This window comes from Tasmannia lanceolata, unplaced genomic scaffold (assembly GCF_043159265.1).
Source record: "Tasmannia lanceolata isolate RefF3 unplaced genomic scaffold, GAP_Taslan_0.1 ptg000005l, whole genome shotgun sequence".
Taxonomy (NCBI): domain Eukaryota; kingdom Viridiplantae; phylum Streptophyta; class Magnoliopsida; order Canellales; family Winteraceae; genus Tasmannia; species Tasmannia lanceolata.
Genome location: NW_027518682.1, coordinates 6,053,126 through 6,065,176, shown reverse-complemented (window position 1 = coordinate 6,065,176; position 12,051 = coordinate 6,053,126). Strand labels below are relative to the sequence as shown.

Sequence of the window (12,051 nt, the reverse complement as noted above, 5' to 3'; positions counted from 1 at the left end):
AATGCTGTTAATCTATCCGTTGCCTTGGCTAATCCTTCTTCACAACATGGTAATGAATCCATCATCAGCTGTATTGGCTTTTAAAGATGGAAGATGCTGCCATTAAAAAAAAAAAATGGAAGATGCTAGTTTGAAATGACCTATGTGTACTGTGTTGGTCTTTTGCCTGGGATAAAAGTAGAAGAGAATTACGTTCAGTTTTAGGTAAGGGTCCTTAGTTTCAGATTCTAAGTCGTCACTCCACATATTGAAGAGTGACCCTTCAGAAAGCACTTCTAAGCACATAACCCTCTGCGATGCTTTAAGTTGGTTCCTGGATATAAGCCTTTGAGCAGATTGGGTACGATCGTGTTGAAGGTGCCCAAGGGGCATTCTGGGACAAAACAGTCAAAGAATCCATTGCAAAGTACTCAGAAGTTTCCTTAACACTGATGGATTGCTGTGATTAGGTGACAGCCTGTAACTGTAAGACAAATCAAGGTTTGAGTACCCCTGAGACTGATGCTGAAGTGATGAGTGAAGGGGATGCTAATTTGCGACCTTTTATGGAAAGTTGGAATGCAGCATGTGTAGAAGTTGGATACCGTGGGAAAGATTAAACATGCACGGGGAGGACAGTATCTCATGTAAAACCCATCTTGTGCACCAAATAATCTTGTCAGATATTATCGCCAGAAAGTCCTTGCATGGAGAAGGTGGAGCTGCTGGAATTTGGTGTTGTGTTGGCCGGATAATTTTGGTCTAATAGTCAGGCCATATTCCAAAGGGTATGTTGATTTGAATTATATGTTCCATGGAAGGCATCTTTAGTGCTGATGTTTTTATTGGAGAACATAAATAATCTGTATTACATTCATCATGATTGCTTCTCTTTTTCTTTGCAGGATTTGGAAATTTATCTAGGTACTTAAAACCATGCTAGATCCAAATGTATTACTATGTTTCACAAATCTTTGATGGGGGACTGTCTGGACAACTATTTATGGTAATTGAATTTTCACTTTCATATGGATTTTCCAATGTCATCTAATTTAATCACCTCTTACATGGAAACTTGCGCTCTGTTTTTCCCCTCAGATTCTTTTCACAATTGATCATTTCTTTTCTGATAATGCTTAATTAGTAATCTCTTCTTTATGCATTACACCCCTTCAGATCCGAATCTCGTCCTTCAGTATCTTCTTTTTTTTTTTTTGTGTGTGTGATACCAATGGACTTGCTTCTCTTCTTGACATTGTTTCAGAACCTGCTAGCCAAACAGGGGAAATTTTCTGATAATTGTAAGCCATTTGATGATTTTTAAAATGGCTTGAATAATTGTTGAAGCTACTAACTTCAAATGTAACTGTGTCGACCTTGTGTTTCTTTAATATTTTTCAGACAAACTATGCTTCCCAGATATGGCATGGGCATGTCACGGTTACATCCTGGCTACAGCATTCAAGTTAAATATTGCTAGTGTTGAGATTTGGGTAAACTAGCCCTATTGAAATTATCTTCCTACCATAGAAAGCAAAATTTTTCTTCTAAATTTCTAGCCTTTAGGACTGTATTAAGCCCATTAAGTCTGAATGCATGTGAATTCAAAATTTACCAGGCTAGTGCTATTTTACCTACAAAATCAATCATTTTTGCGTATGATATGCATGTGCAGATGAACGGAGCAATGTTTCTTTTTCTTCTGGTAAGATGGGGAATAGAGCAGTGTTATCTCATTCCTGAATTCAGTGTTCTATCTTGACTACCCCCATCAGTTTAAACTGTCATAAATTGTGATCCTAATCCTACAACTTGTTTGAAATTTGGCAAAATTTGTATGCTAGTCTTAAAATCCTCTTGAAAAAGATCCCTCTTTGCTGATATTGGCATGGTCAATCAACGTGAAGAAGGGAGAAATTTGAGTAATACGTAGCATCAATTGAGCTTTCCTGATATCACAAAACTGGCTTACAAGGGCGATAATGTACCCAATATGTGCAGATACCCTGAAAACCCCGAACAAAGAAAGGCAGTTTTTGGTGACACTGGTGTGGCTCAATCGTTGAAAACAACTAGAAATTTGAGTAGTTTATATTAACTGTGCCTGTCCAATGTCACAAAATTGAGTTATAGTAACGTCAGCAGAGAAGGATATACTGAAAATACCCAACAAAATTTTGATCAGTACTATCAGTGGGAAAAATGAAATCGTGTTCACATCTACCATCGTCACAACTTCTGATGAATTCTGCTGTCTGGAACCTGAAATTGATTATGCTGTGTTTCTTGTTCTAACAGGCCATAACAGCTATGGATCACAGTGTTATGACTTATGTGTTTAGGGTACTACAATCCTAGCCTGAAATCAGGAACCCAGATCCTTCCCCACTCGGAAATTTGGTTGAGTATATTAAGAGAAGAGTAAGGATGACCCAAGTCCGCCAACTGATCAAGAGACTGAAAGGCAGCCAATACTTGCAGTTTATTAGGTACTCCAAGGCCTTTCTCCCCAGAAGGTTAAGTGTGGAAGAGGACACGCATTGCACAGCAGTGATGACGAATTGAGTTCTAACTAGCACTGGTGACTGGTTTCTCAATGAAGTTGACCGGGTTTGAGTTTTTCGAACCATAAGTGACGTCTTTCTTGCAGGATTCTGGGTTTCAAAATTTCTAAGTCTGATTCTTGATCAATTCATATGAGTACATACCCGTACTGGTCTTTATCATCTTATATATGCACTTACAATTCAAACAAAAAAAGCATCATATACATCACTGATTTGTTGTCTGGTAATGTGTTAGGTACCTAACCAATATGCCAAGAACTCCAAAGAACTCCAAAAGTGGTGGAACACGTTAGGCTAGGCCCTTTAAACCTATCCCATACCTAGGCAGGCCCCCTACGTAACTACAAAAAAAAAATCAGCGGCTTAGAATTTCTTTGCAGAGCCCTAAATGAAGCTAGTGGATCAAGGGGCAAAGATCATTCGATCAAGATGGGGTCAACAGCAATGGAGCAGAGTTGTAGTCACTGGTCAGATCAATAGATGTGATTATTTCCTTGTGGCACACATGACCCAAGAGAAGTGGCTGTTGTGAAAGAGCTCTACTGCCACCATCATTTTAGCATCCTCCTTTAATTAAATGTGAGATAAAGTCTTCCTCCTTATCAAGATGAAAGTATTGAGGGATTGAGCTTCTAGCTAAAGCTCAAGGGTCATTATTCGACTTCGATTCGAGGTTGGAGGTTCAATCCCAGCTTATCTACTTAAACAGAATAATGATGTGGTAATACGACAGTGGAAGCTAGGGGTGGCAATGGTTCGGTTTGACCCCAAACCGAATCGAAGTTTGAATTGGTTTCGTAGAACCAAACCGAAACCGAACCAAAATTTGAATGGGTACCGATTTTTTGGTTCGGTTTCGGCCAATTTCGCCACCCCTTACTCATATTCATTGGAAATCGGGAGTATTGGAAATCATACAGAGATTTATGATTAGAAATACTACCCTGGAACGTCATTAATGGTGGATCCCGCTATAAAGATGGGCCACGGCTGTGAGAGCGCTTTATGATATATGATCAATCTAGACTGTTCATTGGGTGGGCCACGAGTGTACTCTTCCGGAAGTCCATTCGTGCATTTTTAAGCGACCGCCTGTTGATCGTAGGGCCCACCTAGTGGTCATCGTCACAGACTCACACATACCCGTATCTATACGTGCGGTGGATCTGGATTCCGTAGTCCTCTAATAAACGGGTAAAAAACTTAGGAATAGTTTGGCTTCATGGGTAACAAAAGAGAGATGAGAAGAATAAGGCGAGGGTGAGAAGTCTCTTAATAGGGTCTTGGTATTTAAATTTTGATACGGTGACTGTGAGAGTGGAAAAAAGCAGAATATATATGGAAGAGGAAGGTAGGGAGAAAAAAGGGGAAGGAGAAGAAGGGCAGAGGAAGGAGAAGAAGATGATTGAGAGGGTTTGCAGGCGTTGCAAGGATACCTACCATCCCCATTCCAACACCTCTTCATCTTGCAGATTTCACCCTTCTTTTTTCGTTTCTCGCCGCCATGATGATCAGAAGAGGTACCCTATCAATCTATCTCTCTCTCTAAATTTCTCTACATTTTTTTTTTGTTGGTTTTCATAAGTTTCTCCATTAATTGCTTTTCCTTTCCCCATTTTAATGGTACAACTCATAAGTTTTATCATTTATACAGCTTGAATTGATGACGATTTCTCTCCAATTAGGGGAGAAAGATGAAGATTGTGGGCCCCCACATATACAAAATCTCACATACCTATATTAAAAGGACCAAGATTAAATGGAAAAAAGGACCCAAGTGAACCAAATAGATGATGACATTAGAAGTGGGCCTTAGGTTTGAGATTAGAACATGATGGATGGCTATGATTTTGTAGCAGGTTACTAATTGTGTTACTGTTAGCATTACTTTTCATTGAATGTTCTTATTTATTTTTTTATTTTTAGTTTTTTGCTGCTAGAGACTGCACAGACAGTTCTATAGCTTGATCGAATCAATTCTTCTCTTATCTTATTTTGCTGAAAGTATTGATCTTTTTTAGTATTTGCTTCATCAATAAATGGATGTGACAATGGAAGAGGAATTCCCACCTTTATTCAAGTGATTCCATAGGTTTAATCTATGTACAAAGACGGTTGCTTAATATATAGAGGAGTTCTATAAATTGCTTGTTCAAAATCAGTTGGGAGACACCCAAAACCAATTGATTGTACATCCATACTTTTGGAAGTGTTTCTGAGGCCTAAGTTAAAGCTCAACCCATCGAAGAAATTCAGAAGATGGTGCCATTTAGGATCACCATTTTTTAGGAAGCAATAGATCATATTTATCGTCAGCCTCTAATGTCGAAGGTCTACAATAATATTTCTATGGCTCCACGAGTGACATCATCGAAAACAGTCCCTAATAGAGCCACTGGGAAGTGTTTTCTGTGTGAAAATATGAGACACATTTCATCTTAGTGTCCTCAATCTCGACAACAGCTACTGACATAAAAAAAGGAAGAAGACATGGGAGAACAAGTCTATGAGGAAGAATTTGATGAAGGCAACGACGGTGTTCTAGAAGAGCAGGATCATGTTATTTATGAAGACTCTCATGACACTTGCTTGGTTTGTAGGAGTTTTTTCTTTAATCCTATGGAGGAAGGATATTGGTTAAGATATAATATTTTCTCTACCATGTGTTATATTGGAGGACATATAGCGAAGCTCATCATTGATTTAGGAAATTTTGAGAATGTGATTTCTCAAGAAAGGGTGAAAATGTTCAACTTGAAGATGGAATCACACCCTCAAACCATACAAACTAGCGTGGTTGAATAACTCTAATGAGCTAAGAGTCGCTCAACGGTGCTTCGTTTCATTTTCTATAAGAAACAAATACCAAGATAATGTGTGATGTGGTATAGTACCCATAGATGCATGTCACATTTTGCTTGGGAGACCTTGGCAATCTGACAGGGGTGCCATACTTGATGGTAGTAAGAATGCCTACACTTTTTACATTTATGGTGAGAAGTTTCACTTTGACACCTTCCAAGGGTGATTCAAATTCTGGACTGGAGAAGAGTATAATGTCTTTCTAGGCATGAGTTTGATGATGAATTAAAAGAGATAGTGTGGTTTTTGCACTCGTTTCCAAAGGAGAAATTTTGGAACAACAAGATGCATTAGATCTGCCGGTACATGTTAAGGCCGTTCTAAAGTATTTTTAGGGATGTTTCTCTAGAGGGGCTACCTTTTTGCTTTACCTCCATAGTTTTCTCTTTTCAAAAATTTTATTTAGAAGAGTGACAAAATCCTTAGATCCGTAGATCGTTACGACAATGATTTCATCGACAAGCAATTATCTTCGGAAGAGGAGGACTTGAACTCGAGATCGAGTTCTTTTCAAGAGGAATGACTAATGTAGTACAATCTCACATAGCTGCTGTTCGTGATCCAAAGTTGCAGCCACAACATGTGAAAAAAGAAAGCAAAAGAACTGTTTGTGATGAAGGTCTTGATAGTGATGGGGCCCACTTCAAGGCTTCTGTTCATGAGAAAGCTGTTTGATGCAACTAAGACCCACTCTAATGTGTTGCTGTTGCTTTATCTACTTTAATTGCTGTTTTTTTTTTGTTTTTTTTTACTGTTACCTTTATGTCAGTGAGTACCATCATTACTTAAAATTAACAGTTTATGTTTATGTTATAGTTCGGTAGAGTCTAACAGTTATAAAATCTTGAACAGTAATAAAAAAGTTCTAATTCTATTAGAACTCTAATAGGGAGGTAGTTCGGGGAAGGGTTAGACATGAGTATTGGGACTGGTCTAAAATAGTTTTTGACATATTGAATAAAGCGGAGGAAAGGAGAGGCTTGACACTTGTTTTGTGGATGTTCTATTTGTTCGTGAGTTTTTCTGAAGGAAGGAAATCCCGCTCGAAGATTTTTGTAATCAACATTATACCTTATTTGTTTACAACAATTCTTCATTGTTTAGAAGAGTTTACAACTAAATGTCAGTGGTGTGATCTATTGTTTGTTGAGATTTATTTCTGTATTGAATTAACCAAAAGCTACCCACTTTGGTCATATTGTTTTGGTAAAGTTCCACCATAAATTGGTATTATAACAATGTCCTGGACCTTGGAGAATTGCAGACATTCTTGATAAAATTCAGGATATTATTCGATTGATCCGTCCTAGGCTTGTTCACATGAGGAGAACGGCTAACACGATGGCTGATACTCTCTCTAAGGAGGGGGTTCAGCGGATGGAGAATCTAATTATTTGTAATGAATCAATTTTAATGGGATTACTGTGACACCGTGTATTGGGGACTCCTTGTCCCCTATCCATCTTTGTAGATTTTTTGGGATGGAATAAAATCGTTACCTTTCAAAAAAAATAAAAAATTGATATTATAGCATCGATCATAGATTTGTTTTACATTACTTATTTAGAAATTTCGTGCATAGAAACTTAGACATCTTGACTTGAAGATGACAAAAATAAGTCTTGGTGGAATCATGTAAGCAATAGTTGGTGGCAAGAAAGGGTAGATTCTTGGGCAAGTACAAATTTCTAGAGTAAGAGCAACATCACAAGCAAGGAAGCAGGATTCTTCCCTGGGAGCCTTCGATTCCCGCTTCGATTCCCGTTTCGATTCCCGCTTTTGATTCCCGCTCTGGCAACCTTGAGTAGGATTCTTCCCTGGGAGCCTTCGATTCCCGCTCAGGCAACCTTTTCTCAAGTAGAGAAAGATATTTCCAGTTGGCATTTAGTAACGATATTTTCTATTATTATTGTTGTCTCAATGACTATTTGCCGTTGAATCTGAGCATTTATGAAATGATCACAAAGACAACAAGTAGAAACAAATGGGAACCAGAATTAAGGACCCTCAGACTAAGAGGTGGAGAATCATGGGGCCTCACATTCAGAACGGAAGCAAACTAAAAGACCAAATCTAGTATCTCCTTCAAGGCCTCTATTCCTCCTAGGGTTGGATTCTCATAGCTTACCCAATGGATTTCATTGAGCGCATGAACCTCCTTCCACAGGTATGTATGTTGATGAGTGGCGTCTTGGTGATGTTCCTTTTTTATCCTTTTGGATTTCTTTGATCGAATTTACCTCCTTTCACAGGTATGGAGGTTGATGAGGTGGGGTCTTGTTGAAGTTCCTTTATCTCTTCCCAGATAAATCTGTGATGCCCATCAGATGCCATTAAAGTAATCATATTTGCTCGTCTTTTGTTGAATGGTCTGCATAAAATTGTTAGCAGTAGTACCTCAAATGTCTGACTAAAACATAGGGCTTGAGCGGGGCCTATATCCCTGTTTAGTGAAATCAGTAATGATTTCCAGAATGGATTCTAGAGGCCATGTCAGCATACAAATGGGCACATTCCCATATCAATACCTCACCAAGCCTTGACCATTATATCAGGATCGTACAGGTATCTTCAAGATCAGAATCATGCACGTCGTAAATTCATTTATCATCTTTTATCTTTGAAGACATTCTGCATTTTTTTCGTCAAATATTAATTGTTTTCTCTTGGCATGTTTTTCCATTTCCTCGGGTTTTTTATTTTTTATTTTCTTGCTAATCTCTTCCGCAGTGAAAACAATACCAATATATAATCTGTGGTTCTATATAGATTGGATCCAGGCACAAGGTGAAATTACAACCCTGAAAATTTAACACGCGTATCTGTACAGCTACATTAATGGTCGAAAGCATACTGCCATATGAGCAATGATCTGTACAAGCACAAAATCTATAAATATGCATTTAGATCTATGGAAGTACATTAAAACCATAGAAATTGTACAGATTCTATTTTCATTGCCCTATAACTCATTTTTATGTGCATGCCTAGAAGAGCAGCTATGGTTTTATTGCATCCTCTGACTGTGTGTAATATCTGAATCTTAAACACGTGTTTGGATGAAAACCCAATTTGCAGTTGCCCTCATTTTTCGGGAAGTCGGTGACTAGCCTATTTTGCACGCTGTTGCAGGTACTACGAATTGGGACCCGATGACCCCCCCTATGCTGCTAAGTTCTATGACTGTTGTGGAGCTGAAGATCCAGATGCGCCAGGCTGCACTACAGATTTCCATGCTTCGTATGACGATTGATCTCTCTTCATCACCTCAGCCTCATATCGTAAAATATCAATCTTCTCTTCTGCTAATAGTAGTAGTGTTTCATCCTTCTATTGTGATCCCTGCCATGTTCTGATCCACCCTCTCTGTTTCCTATCCAGCTATACACAATTTGCTAACTGGCCATAAAGTAGGTTCTTGTGCAAGCATTTCTGGAATAAAAACAGTTCTGGTTTCTCATACAGTGGCAGGTGCAAACTATATGAATTCATGCATGGAAGGGTATATATTGTTGGGGCTCTAATTTAGCGGCCGCATTTCATATAAAGTATTAGAGAGTATTAATGACCAGATATGTGTTGTTCATCTCTGTACCCCTAGACACATGCCATTTCTCACTTCCGACTCTTTGTCCTTGTCCTACACACATTTTGATGCATCACGTTTTATACCTATCCGTCGGCCAAGAAAAAAAAATGACGGCCTCATAATGCCACTGGTAAGAGGGAGTCTGCTGCTGATGCCACTGCCATAGTGTTGTGACTACCATGGTTTTAAATTTGGGCCGAAATCCGAAATTTTGGATTTCGGAGGAGACCGAAACCGAAATTTGGCGAAATTTCGGATTTCGCCCTCTACCAAATTTTGACCAAAATTTCGATTTAATGTATTTAAAAAAAAGAAGAACTGTTACAGAATTTCGAAATTTATTAAATACTATTTTTACTTAATGCCGAATTTCGGATTTCGGTGGGGTCCGAAAACAGTACCGAAACTGAAAGTTAAAACCTTGGTGACTACCATAACAAATTTCATGAAAGTATCCGAGTAATGTTTCCTATGTACTTGCATATGATATACACATTTACATGTAGTATGTACTTTGAACAATATTATTGTTAACCACTATGTACTTTGAACAATGTTTCTTAATAGGTACTCTTTTATATCTTATATCACTAGATTTTTGTATTAATTATTAGTATTAAAAGAGTATAAATTATCATTAGCATAGGAATAATGCGATTTCCTGGCCCAAGTAATCAGATGTAAAGGTTATAAATTAGGGATATGATATGGGCACAACCAAGTTTTAATAATTGCACTAACTCATCTAGTCTTTTATTATATAAAGACTATATAATAAAAGAAAAGCTCCGACAAACCAATTAAAAAAGAAAATATAAACTGAGTTTGTGCAATAATTAAAACATGGTTGTGCTCATATTGCTTCCCCAAATTTATGTATATATCATTAATTATTAGAGCATCACATGTACCAAACTTATCACAAATATATGTGCTCAATATTCTTTTCATGTAATCTTCAATTTATCACTTGCCCATGTAGTATTCAATGTAACTGAACTTCGGCATTGCTTTGGATATCATACGGCACAAAATCACATCAAATATCTAATACTGAGGCCATGTTTGGCAACCGTGAATTTTTTTCATGGAATATTAGTTTATCATGTGGCGGGAGAGAGTCGAGAAGGGCGGGAGGGGGAGAGAACTGAGAGGTCATAAGGAGAGGGGAGAGGTGGCTGAAAAACAGGGAAAAGAAAAACTATATTCAACAGAGTTTATTTTTTCTTGTTTTCCAACCACTTCAGACCATTTCCTCCCTCTTCCGTCTCATTTTTCTCCCTTTCCCTACCTCTCTTACTACATGGTAAACTAATATTCCATGAATATTTACTTGGTAAACTAATGTTTCATGAAAAAACGTTCATGGTTGCGAAACATGTCCTAGAGTTCAATAATAAGCATTTGTCTTTGGAACTAAGTAAAGACATGGTATTCACATTCGACGACAAAAAATTCCAGTCATTTCATGTTAAGATTAACTGCATCGAAGGAATTGAGCTCTAGTTCAATGGTCAAGGCTTTGTTCGTCTAACCTAGAGGTCTGGGTTCAATCCCAGATTACCTAGCCAAAACAAAACAAAAAAAACGATTAACCTCATAGTGTTTACTTCCCTTAATGTTTTGTGGGGCCTCTATCCAACCTTGGGTCCCCCAAGCCACACACAAGAAATCAGAGGGCTAGTTGTACCCTAAAGATGGCTTACTGATCAAAGTTCTAGGTTCATCCAATCATGGGGATTGAACCTCACTGGTCAAGACTTTGCTCTTCAACTATGAGGTTTGGAGGTTTTATCCTAGCTTACCTACCAAATAAATAATTTCACGAAGACATGTAACACCTTTTTGAAATGTTGCTGTTGGATCAAATATCAATGGTGTACCCCATTCATCATATAATATCTAATAATATATGTTGGGATTTGCTAGCGTCCATCATTTCGCGGGGGTGGTCTGTTCATCTGACAGCAGCTACAGAGGCTCACTTTTCAGCTGATGTTGTCTTCATTCACGAGGTGGCTGCTGTCAGATGCAACAGACCATCTGTGAAATGTCTTCATTGGACGCTAGCAAATCCCATAAATGTTATATGCTATAAACCAGTAGTTCATAGGTATTGGTTAAAAGCAAATATGGAAATATTATAACCTTAAATAAGGATTTGCTAGGGAGTTTCACAGCAGGCAGGCAGGCAGGGTCACTTTTTAGCAGATTTTGCCTTTTAAATTTATGATGATAACCCTCTAAATAAGTCATAAACATGCAATTTCTGTCTGAATCGTTGAGAGTAAAACAATTTCCTAGAATGGTTTTCCTACAATCCAAACAGGGTCACCATCCTTCCTATAATGTCCTATCAATTTTAATGAGATGATTCAAAAAAAAAGAAAAGGAAAATGTACCAACCGAACACATCTTTTTCCGTAGTAGGTTTGGTAGGAACAAGGCGAGCTGCATTCGAAGGCCCCCACTTTATATTCTTTTATTCTGCAACTTGCCATTTTATGTTTGATTATTTGATCGCCACACATTATTATTAGAATATTAATCCCCGGCTGATGAGTAAGTGGCTCGGTGTCTAAACCCCCTTTTTCCATCATTTCACCCCACTTTCTTTGTCTTTTTCTAAAACATGACTGCATTTTCACCTCTTTTGTTTCTCTGTTTTTCCATTTGAATGTATCTATTGCAAACGTTGAAGGAAAGCATATTCCCATTAAATAAAGGGCAAAAGAAGTAATTACATTGAGGCCATTTTACGGATGGCTAGTCCTTTCAACTCTATTGTCTTAAGAAGGGCGCACTCTCCAAAAGTCCTCTTTTTTTCTTTTTTTTTTCTATTTTTCATCTCCACCTTCACTAGTAGTTGTTTCACCTCACACTGCCAAATCAACACTAACAAATGTAAGAAGTAAAAAAGAAATAAGAACAAGAACTCAACAAGACAGGGTCAAATCGGCAAAAATCGGATCACATCGGTAAAAAAATATGATCGCGTCAATACAAATTGGATCAGATCGGCAAATTTCGACAAAAAATTTGCTCGAATCGATT

General features: G+C 37.9%; 1 protein-coding gene across 2 annotated transcripts; it reads left to right on the top strand.

Annotated features, from left to right (window-relative positions):
- Positions 1–3,764: 3,764 nt before the first annotated feature.
- LOC143877245 (F-box only protein) lies at positions 3,765–8,979 on the top strand. 2 transcript variants are annotated; one of them, XM_077379190.1, is made up of 3 exons: positions 3,765–4,066; positions 8,541–8,689; positions 8,790–8,979. In XM_077379190.1, the coding sequence occupies exons 1-2, from the start codon at positions 3,885–3,887 to the stop codon at positions 8,659–8,661; spliced, it is 303 nt and encodes a 100-aa protein (XP_077235305.1). In that variant the 5' UTR covers positions 3,765–3,884; the 3' UTR covers positions 8,662–8,689; positions 8,790–8,979. The 2 variants fall into 2 exon arrangements, with proteins under 2 accessions (XP_077235305.1, XP_077235304.1); XM_077379189.1 differs by having other exon boundaries at positions 3,766–4,066; positions 8,541–8,979.
- Positions 8,980–12,051: the final 3,072 nt, after the last annotated feature.